Source organism: Acanthopagrus latus, chromosome 6, assembly GCF_904848185.1.
Source record: "Acanthopagrus latus isolate v.2019 chromosome 6, fAcaLat1.1, whole genome shotgun sequence".
Taxonomy (NCBI): Eukaryota; Metazoa; Chordata; class Actinopteri; order Spariformes; family Sparidae; genus Acanthopagrus; species Acanthopagrus latus.
Window position 1 is genome coordinate 13,835,097 of NC_051044.1, and position 12,928 is coordinate 13,848,024.

At 42.9% G+C, this 12,928-nt stretch overlaps 1 protein-coding gene across 3 annotated transcripts in view; it reads left to right on the plus strand.

Moving 5' to 3' along the window:
- The window catches only part of kaznb (kazrin, periplakin interacting protein b), a 123,570-nt gene that overhangs the window by 1,623 nt on the left and 109,019 nt on the right, over positions 1-12,928 (plus strand). For 2 of the 3 annotated variants that reach the window (XM_037101958.1, XM_037101959.1), the window contains exons 2-3: positions 998-2,518; positions 2,642-2,737. In XM_037101958.1, coding sequence (XP_036957853.1) covers positions 2,662-2,737 — 76 coding nt within the window. In that variant the 5' untranslated portion in view covers positions 998-2,518; positions 2,642-2,661. The remainder of the gene's footprint in view (positions 1-997; positions 2,519-2,641; positions 2,738-12,928) is intronic. The other variant, XM_037101955.1, reaches the window with a different exon arrangement.

The window sequence follows — 12,928 nt, forward strand, 5'->3', positions numbered from 1 at the left end:
CCTATAGCCTAAGACCTGTGCTGTGTGCATAGGCTATTAGAGCAGGTAGAACATTCCCTAGTATGATTTCTTCACTTCCATTGTTTATCTGCATTGTCAGGCCTACACTAGGCCTTGTAGGGTATTAAGAGAAATAAATCGTCATTTAACAGAGACTACACACCCAGACTACACCCGTGACCACAATTAAATTTTTCACGAACCTGAGCTGATATGAGTATTGTGGGGGTTGGGGGAGATGAAGTCTCACTCTCCACGTCCTCTTGCTCTGGTTGCAACTTTTTCTTTCCTGCTGATGCTCTGGTTAGGTTAAAGCACACATGTTTTGGCTGAAAATACTTGTTTTGGTCACCACAAACATGGCTGAAAATAGTACCACGGTCTCATTAAAAATATCCAACAGTGATTTGAATTGCGGCCACTGGCTTGACAGCCTTCTCAACTGGAACTCTAACACCGTCCTCCTTCACAAGTCAGGTGAAATGTAAAGGTGATATGACATGCTGTGTAGAAACCTAAATATGGTAAATCTAAGTGTCAACAGTATTGATCAAACTGTATATTTTCTTTTCATACTAACAAAAGATTTAAAGCAGTGCAGTTATCTGTCTTCCAGGGTGCGACAGCCACCAGTGACAGGAGACATAGTGAGAAGGAATGTCAGCTGCTCATACATGACAATGTACAGCCTCAAAGAGAATAACATTAAAGCTGTTGAAGATGGAGCAGAGACTTACTCTGCTGGGCATTAGTCTCTCAGACTTGAAAGTCTGAGAGTCGCATCTTTTCATTGTTTGTGAAATGCCAGCATTCGGTTTGACCTTCTTGTTGTGTTTGTATGCAAATGCATGCTGTTAAATCCTGCATCTGAGACTTCAATCCAACAGCTGCTTAACCTTCTCTTCATCAAACATGCTTAATGCCACAGTTGTTTGCATGTTATGCTCTCACTGTGTGGCACAGTTTTCATGTCCTGCCATTATCCTTTCACCTGCAGAACCACCTGCTCCAGTCAGTTTAACCCGCTGGCCGAGCCTTCCTCCCAGATCCCACTGTGGCCCATTGAGTGTCCTGCCATTTCCTTTCAAAACAGGAGGATGTGATGCGAGGATGTGAGTGCTTCGGTCAGGTCCCTGGTGAGCTCGCCTTGCAGAGCAGTGGCTTGAGAGATGCCTCTGTGACAATAGTCTTCCTGGAAAGTTTTTTTTTCCTGCACGGGAGGAAATCGGCTGTTTAATGCAAGGTTTACATGCTGCTGCAGGGAGGTTAGATAATTGCGAGATGGCCTGAGCATGATAATATGTTGGGATAGCTGTCTGTGTTGGAGGTCTCCATGCCAACAGCTGCACAATGGGAACAATATAGCTAAATGTGCCTCTGAGGTCTTAGAGGGTATTTTAAGATCTTGTAACGTGCCCTCATTTGCTCTCATTGCGCTGTTAATTTTTTATTTGCAGAACCTTCTTGCCCCTTTTTGCTGCAGTGTGTGGAGTTTCATTCTTCTTCATTTTTCACCATGCACAGCCTCACCAGAGCTGTTGCACTATAGAGAGGAGTTTATAAGAGTTATTTTTCAGTATCGGTATGAGCTAATTTTTGTTTTATACTCAGCACTTTTCTACAATTCCTTTTCAAGATGAAGCCTCTGGAAACCACCGGCTGCACCAGCCCTACTTTTCACTTTTTACACAACCCTTCCACTTTCTCATCCTCTGTTTTTCCCCCCGCCTCAGCACAGGGGGAAGATGAAGCACTCGAGTTTGCTGGAATCTGTTTCCCAGCAGCGGCCCGAGCTTTAAGATGGATCGAGGGGATTTGCATGGGGTGGGGTGGAGAGAGTAAGAGATGTAAGGGAGAACAGGAGACTCGGAGAGAGAGAGATGTTACTGCTGCTACAGCAAATGAGGGCTGTAGAGAGGGGAGGAGGGAGAGAGGGAGGAGAGAAGAGGGCTGATAGTCACACAGATCAGAAAACAACAGTCCCGTCCTGAGCCCAGAAGACAGACACTGCTGTCTACTCACACTTAGAGTGAGAGGGGGAGAAGGGAGGATTGACTTTCACCTGCTGAAGGAGCCGCAAATCAAGCCTCGCCTCCCTTCTTCTTTTGCTCTTCCCTTCAACCCAGCCTGCGTGGAGCCGCAGAGGACTGTCAGCCTGCGCAGACGAAGATCAGAGTGCTGGCAGAGCAACTGTGCCTACAGCTCTGCTACCTGCTCCACCACCCTGTATTACTCTCCCTCACACAATCACACCAAAATGCTCTCGCGGGCACACATTCAGAGAACTTTCTCTTGCGTGCACACACTTACTCGCTGACAAGCACACAGCCAGGCAGGCGGGCACACCCCCTCCCATTATCTGTGCGGGGAGCAGTTCAGTTCATATTGGTGTGAGCGGCGAGGGGCTGTATTTAGCTCCTCAGCGGCAGTGGCAGCAGCAGTAGCAGTAGCAGCAGGACGGGTCTAGAGGAGAGAGCAGTCATCACCAGAGATCACACACCAGCTTCTGCAACTGAAGGCAAGCCTCTTCCCTCTTCTTTTTTTTTTTTTCTCTCTTTTCCTCTCTCCTCTTTCTCTGTCCTGATGTGACGCAGTGTGGCTGACCTTCCCTCATCCTCCTCCTTTTTTGCTTTCTCCTCAGCGTGTGCCAGTGGGACAGCCATGGAGGACACCCTCACCTGCAGCCATGCCACCTTCTCCCAGGTGTTTGGACGCCAGGGACAGCTCATGCAAGCGAGTGAGTAGCCACAATTACACCTCCCGCCTCCTAGCAAAATCATTAGCCAGCTGCATGTCCTGCATGTCAGCGTAACTGATCGCCACCCTCAGCATTTCTTCCCGATCCCATCCTCATTCTTACTGCCGTTTTGATTTAACTGATGCTAAGAGGCGCAGTAAAGCTCACAGTATCAGAGCTAAAATCTTCCTGCACTGCTGCTGTAACAAAGCATGGAGTTTTTAGTCGCAAAAAAAAAAAGGAAAAATAGGTTATTTTGGGAGGGACGACAGAGATGTTTGTGCTTATGTAAAGGACAGGAAGATGTAGTCAATTCAAGAAGTGATTATGATTGTAGCTGATGTTTCTGTTGGTGCAGCAAGTTGCTGTGGGGTGGGTTGAATACATCAACTTGTGTAGTATTGTGTTTTAAGTAAGGAGCTACACATTTTCAGACAGTATTGAGGTTGAACTCGGGGCTGTGGCTCAGGTGTGTTGGGGGATGCATTTTGACAAAGGAAGGCACTTTGTAGGATACACAGAGACAAATAGAAATAGGCTGTTTTGTGGATTACTAGCTTTTTTGTTAACAGGAGTTTAAAAGGATGTCTGCATGTGTTCAATAATTTGACTGAAGTAGCAGACCTAGATGATTCTTTACTGTTAGTTGTAGAAGCGATAGCGCAGATTCTAGCAGAAATGTATTGATAATGCAGGTGCACAGTATTACTAAGGTTGAGTCCGACAGGATAAGACTGTCAGCGATGCTTGCAGACTAAATTATTGAAAACTGAATCTATCCAGAATTTTTCAGGGGAGCAGAAAATGACGCATACTTCCGCTGTGATATCTTATTAAGTAATGCACTTGGTCAGAATGCCGGGTAAGGAACAAAAAGGGAGACTGACTTGCCCTCAGAATGAAAGTGTCCGCTGCATCCTCCCTCATCTGGCCTGTTAGTCTGTGCCTTTGATGCCTCCGCTTGGCCATAAATGCAAAGTGATTCTTCACACAGTGTTATGATGGATAATTAGGAGAGCCCAGGGCAGATACCAAACTAAGACTGCCTTTAGAGTTGCATGCCTTGGATTGACTTTGCCACATCAGTTTTATAGCCCTGTGTTTCCTTTTATTACCACCTGGGGAGACAGAGAAGTATCTGAGCGGAGTTTCAAAGCAACTGTCATTAACAACTAACCCTGCTAAGACAGTGCTTTGTGGAGCTGATAATGGAAACACGTCAGTCATTTTCCTGAGCTGGAAAATTCATGCTCCTATGCACGTGTTTTTTAATAAGCTGTGTCGCAGGATTTCATCTGCAGGGATTTATTCGGTCTGTTTATGAAGATAAACATGAAGTGGATTGTTGTTGTCTTCGCCCTCTCTTTGCACATGAGCACCCTTTTATAAATAATGCACTTTGTTCAAATGTATTTGTGGGCTCAATATTTTGCTGGTAAGAGCACATTACTGCTAAAAAGGTTGCAAGGCCCTGATGCATATTCTGCCTCAGACAGACAGACAGCTGGAGACATCTTTACTGAATGAGTGGTTTTGGAGTGCTGCAGTTTGTCTCCCTGGTTTCATGTTTTCATCGAGGTACTATCAGGATTAATTTGAAAATAATAAACACACAAAACAGGAAAAGACAAACATACAAGTACACAAATCTATGCCAGATATTTTACAAACCTGACCTTGGTTTAATATGTGTGCAGGTGTGGTATGTGAGACCGGGTCAGTTTGTCTGGAGGGCATCACTGCATAAAAGAAAGGTGAAACAAGATGAGGGTGTGGCTGTGCTGGAGAGTCGTATCGCATCATGGCTGACAGCTGAGCCAGTGTAGCCTTAGAAATAAGAGTGTGTAAATATGTAAAAAGTTGGATAAATCGATAGGCAGATAATTAGATCATGAACATTATGGAAAGAGTACACTCAGCTATCAGTTGATCAGGTGCAGCCTGCTTGAACTGATGCAGCACAAATCATAAATCCCACCTCAATGAAGGTCATAACATTAATTTTCTGTTGCAAAATTTTTTTGATTCAATATAATGATCCTCTTGAAGGCTGCAGAGTCTGTTCCTGGTGTAACACTACACAGACACTTTTCTGTTTAATTTTATTTTTCTCCTTGGCATTTCAAATAACAGAACCTTTTAAATAGAGTTTAACAGCAACACAAACTGCATTCAAAATACTAATATATTTTAAACTAAGAAAGCAAAGGCTAAAGAGAATTCAGAAGAATGAAACATGAGTTGAATAGCAGAAATATGTTTTTCTTCTTCATATTCTTACATTTTTGAATCTGGTGTATGGTACTTATTTATGAACTAAAACTTAGAAATAAATAATATATAGAATAAATAAATAAATCAAGTTTCAATGAAGCCTGCACCGATTCCCCACAGCCCTTCCTCCTCTGAGTGCACGTGACTAACTAATTTCTAGAAATGCTGCATCTGTTTTCATTCAGCCCACAGTGTCTTGTTTGTTTTCTCATGAAAGGCCCTCATGAAAGTGCGGTGCTATGTGTATACGCTATCTGCCTCATTCAAATTCTGTTTGATTGTTCCACAATGAACGGGTTAGTTGTCAGACTGGATGCACAAGCAGGAGGGGCAAATCTAACAGATATGCAAATCACAGCTCCAGTTAGGCTGCTCTTGTGTTTGGATGTATTTTGCAGAAATTGGGTTTCATGCTAAATGACTGACATTTTTATTTTTTAAAACATTTTTACAGAAAAAAATATGAGAACAACAGGAGCTTAAAATTAGAAACGTGTTCCATAACTTGCAGCCTTTCAGCAATACAAGCTCAAAATGATTTTAAATGGATGACATGAGTGTCCTCTTGTCATAACAGCAATTTTCCTAACGTGAATGTTTGCTACAACTATAATTTTGCCCAGGGCAAAAGGCAAGTGAAACCGCTGTTTTCTGAGAGACACATGCATTATTCACCACATCTTGACTTTCTTTGTGTTGCCCCCTCATCGCTGGTTCAATTCCCTCATCTTTATCTTGGCTTTTAATTTTACCAACACTTTGTCCTACTTCTTCTTGCCCTCAAACTGCTTGCGGCAACAAAAAGTTCATAGGCGTTCACAGCTACGTGGGAAAAAAAAAGGCCTTGTGTGCTGTATCACCATACTTGCACAAATCCTCTGCAAGCTCAGGCTCTTCTCCTTCTTGCTCAAATGACCGTGGCCCTGACTCTGCAGCCGTCACAGTCACCTTTCTGCTCCACTGGACCAAAGTGATGTGAGGATAGGCGTGGTGTAAGGTTGCCTGGGAGGTCCACGGAGGCCTATAACTCTGAATATCTTCAGTCTCACACATGTGTCGAGCTGCCCTCGTGTCTCTGCTCGGGGAGGTCAAGGTGCTGGCGCATGGCCAACATTCTCATCCCTATTAGACTCCTGGGCTGCTGGCCATCGAACTTAATAGTAATATAATTCAGAGAGAGAGAGAGGCTCTTAAAGGGGCTTCTTTAATTGAGTCATTTTCATTGCAGGTGTGTACTGAAACTAATCCCATAAGAACTGACAGAATTTATGCCAGATATCATCAACTTTCATCCTCCTCCTCTTTGTAATAGCCAAGTCAGATATATTAGATATGCAAATAATATGTGATCACTGCTGAATTGGCCTAATAAGTTTCTTACACTGGTTATATTCTCACTTACATTATTGATCCTAGTCCCTGGTCATCCTATGCAGCACAGGAAATCACTCCTCCAGGGTAGATACAGGCCTTATTTAGATCTCCGTCTCCCTCCTAATCCCCATATTGGATTTAAGAACCAGTAGAGCTGAGTGCGGCGGACTTTGCGTGTGTGTCAGTCAGTACATTGAGTCTCCCAGCGACAGCCTTGGGCCAGTAAAGAGACAAATCTTGTAATTCTACATTAGCTGCTGCAGATGTCTGCTTTCAGTTAAAGGAAAATTACTTGTTGGTAAAACACATGTACGAGCTGTGTTTAATGTGCGGCAGTGAGCGGAATTGTATTGAGCTGTTTCGCATAATTACATGCATTTAGTTGCATACGCTCCTCTAGTTATATGCGGCAGGGAAGCACATGTATCTTCATTAGCACACTCTCCCTCAGGATGATCAATAAACCGATGGGAGTTCACTGACTGCATTTGTTGGGTGTTTTCTCTCAGAATCATCGTGTCTGCTCTTCAACAGGAAATCGACGTCTTCTCCTTGACTGACAGGAGTCTCCTCACTGACTGGAGATACTGTGTTCATGAACTCCAGAGCAGTTAATTGACAGTATCTGAAGATAGACTCTCGGCTTGAGGTGTGATATACAGCATGTGCTGCATGATGGAGGTCCTTCAGACTGTAGGTTTTAAGGTTTTATGACAAACCTCACACCTCACATTGGAGGCAGCAAGACACAGGTTATAGTGTTCTGGTTTCCATTTGTCAGCTGTTTGTAGTCTGACTAGTACTTACCAGTCATGGTTGAGCAGCCTTTGGTTGCATGTAGGTAAATAGAGTCTATGGAGAGCAAGAGAGGTGTAACACGTTGGTTAAAGGCAATCAGAATCCTAACATGATTAATGATTAAGCTATTGTTGACTGAGTGTAAACTGGCTAGTTAGTTGGTTAACTAGTTAACAATCTGGTTGTAGACATCTCAACTTCAACTGCATCCGTCACCTCAGCTTGCTGCCATGGCTGCAGTGGATTCAACGTAATCTTTTGGGGTGACTCTAATCATCAAAATTACATCCACTGCATGTTTTTACCACTGGCAGAGGTTGTTGTTCGAAATGACCTTTTTGTTAAATGACTGGATGGGTTTTTTCATGTTTGAGGAGAAGTCTCCCTATGAAATCTTGATGTGTTGATGGTGGAAAAGTGAGTCAGAGTAGGAGAGAGGACTTTGTACTGCCAGAGTCAAAAAGAAGAAAATGCCAGGGGATCATCCTCTGGAGACCATCGAAAGTACATCACAATCCATCCAGTAGCTGTTAAGATACTTAAGTCAGGACGAAAGTGGGCCCTAATAAAATGACACTACCAAATTCATCAGACATGATGATCACAATACACTCTCAATAACACATGAGCTTGCATTCAGTATGCAAGATGGCTGGTAATACTGGCGGTTTCTGTTTTTTATGTCTGCTGTCTGCTATTATGAGAGGAAAAGAGAGAGTGAAGAGAACATTTTTACAGAATTGTTTGACAAAACAATGTGACCACAAGGACCGTTTAGATGTGCTGACGCTTCATCGCATAATCTTCCTCAGCAGATGCCTTGTTTCTTTTTTGGATTTTCTGAAGAATCAACTTCCAATCTCACCATACTGGATGCATTTATGGTCTATATTTCTGGCAGGGACCACAACGTAATTCTTTGCTTTGTTTTGAAAAACTAATTTCGACCTGACAGATGCTACATCCCTCTCTGTCCCACAAAAGGCAATTTGTTTCTGCGGCACCACCAAACTCAATGTGTTTTATTGTATCTACTGGATTTATTGAAGATGAAGCGCTTTGCTGTTTCTGAGGCATTTCATATATTGCTGCATTGTTTCAAAACATTGTGGGTAATTTCTCGCACTCTGAACCTTTGTGCCTCTTCTTTCTCTTAATCTCCCTCTCTTTCTCTTTCTGGCTCCCTCTGACACACACACTCATAGGAAAGTGAGGTTATTGCAAAAATTTAAGTGGACGCGCATAAGCCGAATACTGTGCGCTCAGCGAACACATCTCCCGGATTTAATAGTCACTCATCTCCAGCCACTTAAAAGCAGCTAAATTTGTCATTGCTCAATCTGCTGTGTACTCACCGAGCTGCCAGGAGACAGTTTAAGGTATGAACAACAGCAGCTTTCGCAGGGAGCGCTAATCCTGCTCATCTTGGCGTCTGTATGATTGCGTGCGTGTATCTGTGGGGGTTTGTGTCATTGTGCGACTGTGTGGTGAAAGTTTGAGTGAACTTCCAAATGCAGCATAAAACACACACACACACACACACACACACACACACACACACACACACACACACACACACACACACACACACACTCGTTTCCTAATAAGGTGCACGACAGAAAACAAAACACACTCAAAGCTGCTCAGATGAAAAATGTTCCAAATGAATTCATATGCCTCCAGAGCAGCTTGCAGTGCGCCGCTCACGTCCCCGCCGTGTTTTCTGCGTCATTGAACCCCTCTTGCCTGAGTTTGATGACTCTGCATATCTGCTTCACCGTGCCCAGTGCTGCTGGCCTCTTTTTCCCTCTCATAAACCCCTTAGTTACACTGTGCAGCCTCCTGCAGACATACGCTGTGAGCTGCTTCCCAAAACACCAGTGTTCATCTTACAATACAGCACAATACAGACGGAGACAGGGAGAGGAGCAGGGAGAGGATGAGAACAGATAACACACAAATTGAAAACTTGAAGAGAACTCTTAGAAAATAAATTTCAAAGTCCCGATCTGCAAAACTGTCACCTTACTGCAGCTACCATAAAGAACCTGAGCGGAAAAGATGTTAAATCCTTGTTATACAGCTCAGCATGACTGTAAATACTATCCAACCCCATCAGACTCCTTTTCACTCTCTGCACTACAGCACTCTGATATGAAAAAAAAGCAGTCATAAGGAGAATCTGGGGTGCTGTGAGTCTGTATAAATTTGCATCAGTAGTTAGTGCAGGCGCTCCTGTGGTGATGAAATATGGCCATTTCTCCCGGGTGCTTCTCTTTAACATGCAGGGCACGCTGTGACGGATAGGAGTGACAGTGCACACTATGTGTTCGTCATAGTTAACAATGAAAGAGTGAGAGTTTCAGATGGATTGACTCCCTGCATGCGGCCGGAAAATATGAGCAGCTGCAGAAACATTTTGTTTTAGTGTCAAATGTTTTCGTTAAAAGTTTGTCTCTATTTGGAGATACAGACCCTGTGGTTCTTAAAGGGTAACTCTGTAAATCATATTCAAGAAAGACCGGCCCACTTTTTTTTGCAAAAGTACATAAAGTTCAGAGATGTTTTGACAGTGTGAGAGCTAATGAGCAGGGTTATGTTTGAACCTACGCACTGTAAAATCAGATATGCTCGCAAGTCGAGAAGCTCGACTGTACGTAGGCTTTGCTACCAATTTAAACCACAAAGGGAGGAATACTCTCAATGCCAGGAGTTTCTTAAGATGTGCACTGAGTGTGGATGTCAGAGAATTTAATTCAAGTTGCCACATCACAAGAGCAGTGAATCGACCCAAGCTCAAGATAACTCTTCATAAGAATAATAATAACAGCAAAAGGCTCATTGTGAAACGATCCATCCTTCTGGAGGAAGAAGTTTTCAAGGAGGCTGTGGAATGAGTCTGTGTGTGTCCACATGTGTGATCCAGCCGGCTCAATGCCTGCTTTGTACTCAGGCCCCTTGATAATATGTATTAAAGCTAGTATAGAGTCACTAGTTTGTCATATCAAATTACATTAGCTGCTAGTTTTGTTTGCGGATTTGTTACTGACACCAAACTCACAAGCGCAAACGGCTCACTGAAGTCCCATGTCTCACACTTAAGGCTCTTATGAATGTCTGTGGTGAATTCTGCTCAAGTCTGTGCCTCTGTGAGGATGCTCCTGATGAAAAGCATTCACAATCACTGGTATGAGAGACAGATTGTTTAACGCCAAAGACAGTAAACAGTATAGTACTGTATAACTATGATTCCCCTCCTGTTGCATTGTAGCACCTGCAGAAATCCAGAAGTCAGTCTTAGTCCTACACACACTTGAGGGCAAAAACAGATTAACAGGAATTTGATGTGCAATAAATCCTTAGGACTAGCTAATTTGACTTTGTTAAATATTATGCATGCAAAGCCAAACAAGATGGGCCTCACTGCAAAAACAGAGCAAAATATTGCCAGTGGAGATAGGCTTTACTAAAAGTAAACATTTCATTGAAAAGTTAAATAATTAGAATCAGGCCCGGCAATTAGTGTTTTTATATGTGAGTTTTCAAAAGCTACATAAATGCATAATTTAAGTTTTATCTGCTAGTGCATCCCAAGAAATAAGGCTTAGAATAAGTTCATGTTTACTGCTATGATTCATTTACACCTAGGTGGTTTCACCTCAGCCGTTTAGATTCAGTTGCAACCACTGTGAGGGAGTCATCTCGCTGTGAAATCTGTCATTTCAATTTACAAATAACGTGACTGACTTCTAAATATATAACATACGTTGCAGAACTAACGCAAAGGAGCCATTGATGGATGAATCCTCAACTTCTCCTATTGAGCACACAATATCAGATACACTCAGTAGGGCTGCTGCTAATGGTTTTGAGTTGAAACAGGCAATTTGCACCATGGACAGATTTTAGTCTTAAACATTATAGTACAACTTTGTTTCTCAGGAGATGATACTCTGACAGCCTCTGCAATTTAAGATGGGAAATGTATGCAAGCGGCAGGTTTGCTGTATTTCATAAGCTCTCTTAGCTTTTTAAGTCTAATAAATTAACAAAACAAACTCACCAAATATTAAGAAAGGAAAAAGCTCTGCACCCTTTTTCCCTTTTAAACAGAAAATACAGCTTTACACCCACTGAATTCAAGTGTTACAACATTAAACACGTTAACATTAAACAAACTTCATTTAAACCTGACATAAACAAAATTAAACTCACCAACACAGTCTTGGGTATAGTCTTTCCACAGTCACCTCTGGTTTGGTCGAAATAACACCCCCCCTTCCCAAGTCACAGAATAGGAAGTGAAAATATTTTAGCTCTACACCCCACACCTCTACACCACTGCTGATGCCTGACTCTCTCTTGCTCCTCTGCCGCTTCACAACTCTCCTGTCCTCGCCCGCTGGGTCTTCTTGTCCCCAGAGTCATAGTCCTGTGAATAACCTTCGTCCTGTATTCTGTCATCAAGCTGCCATCCGTCGGTCTAAGTGGCTGTGCTCAGTCTCACGCTGGCGTCCAGTCAGATGTGATTCCCCTGTGATCCAAGGTCACTGTCCAGGCAGGCAGACTGTGGTCAGCTAATAGGGCCACTTAGCTGCAAGGCTAACTGAGCTAACTTGCTAACATTAGCTAGGAGCTACTGCACAAGATAGTAGCAGCAAAGACAACAGTGAGCAGCTGTTAATGGTTATGCTGCTCCATATATTTTTGGTGCCACCTTTGACAGATGACCATATCCTACATGTTGCGCCTTTCATCTTGATTATTCTCTCAGTGAAAAATTGCTGTCGTAATTTCCCTCAAATGTTTTGTTTTGTCCGACTGGCCAAAACTCAAAGACATTCAGTTTGCATCGATGTAAACAGAGAAAAGCAGCAAAATCTAGACATTAAGAGGCAGGGCCAAGCACATTTTGGATAGAAATTGAATGATTATCAAATAGTCACTGATTAAGTTTTTAGGGATGGACTAATTGATAAGTAAATTAATTTATTCAGCTCTAACTAATGACTTGTCATGTCCATCTTCTAATTAATTCCTCCTGGATGAAATGTGCTTGTGCTGAGGGGGAATGGCCTGGAACTCATCAAAACAAACTCGAGCAGCAGTTTTAAGTTCAAACCAACCAACTGCAGTATACTATCTGAATCTGTATCTGAAAGCACAGTTTGCTCCCTGGATTAAAAAAAGTCATGAATTTTTTATGTCATTTTAAACATGTGGGCAGATCTGAGACCTTGAACACAGACGATAGATCAGAAGCACAGGCTCTGTCCTGGTTCACAACCGCATCAGACCAGCCAATTATGTCGAGTGGTTTTTGCATCACAACGCTGATGTCATCTCGGTTCTGAGCTTTCTGCTCGACAGACGTGTGCATGGAGAGACATGCTCAGCATCATTAAACAGCGCTCAGCTCGCTCCTCTCCAGTGCAGTGTGGAGCGTTTGATGTGAGAGGGAAGTGAAGAAGCCCATGAAATATGGCGGAGACGGTTTTCTCCACACAGGAATGTCGAACTTGTTAATGTGTTGAGTCGACGTGCCTTTGAACTCCCCAAGAGTTGTTTACCTGCACAAAAAAGGTGTTAATGAATGATAGTGGTAATACCTGCAGTGTGAACTCCAGAGCGACTCATCAGCTATTAGAAACCTGCTCTGAAATTGAATTTTTGAGAATCAAAGTGGCTGATAATGATAATGGATTCAGTAGCGTCAGCCCGTATTAGAGCAAATTTGAATGTTCA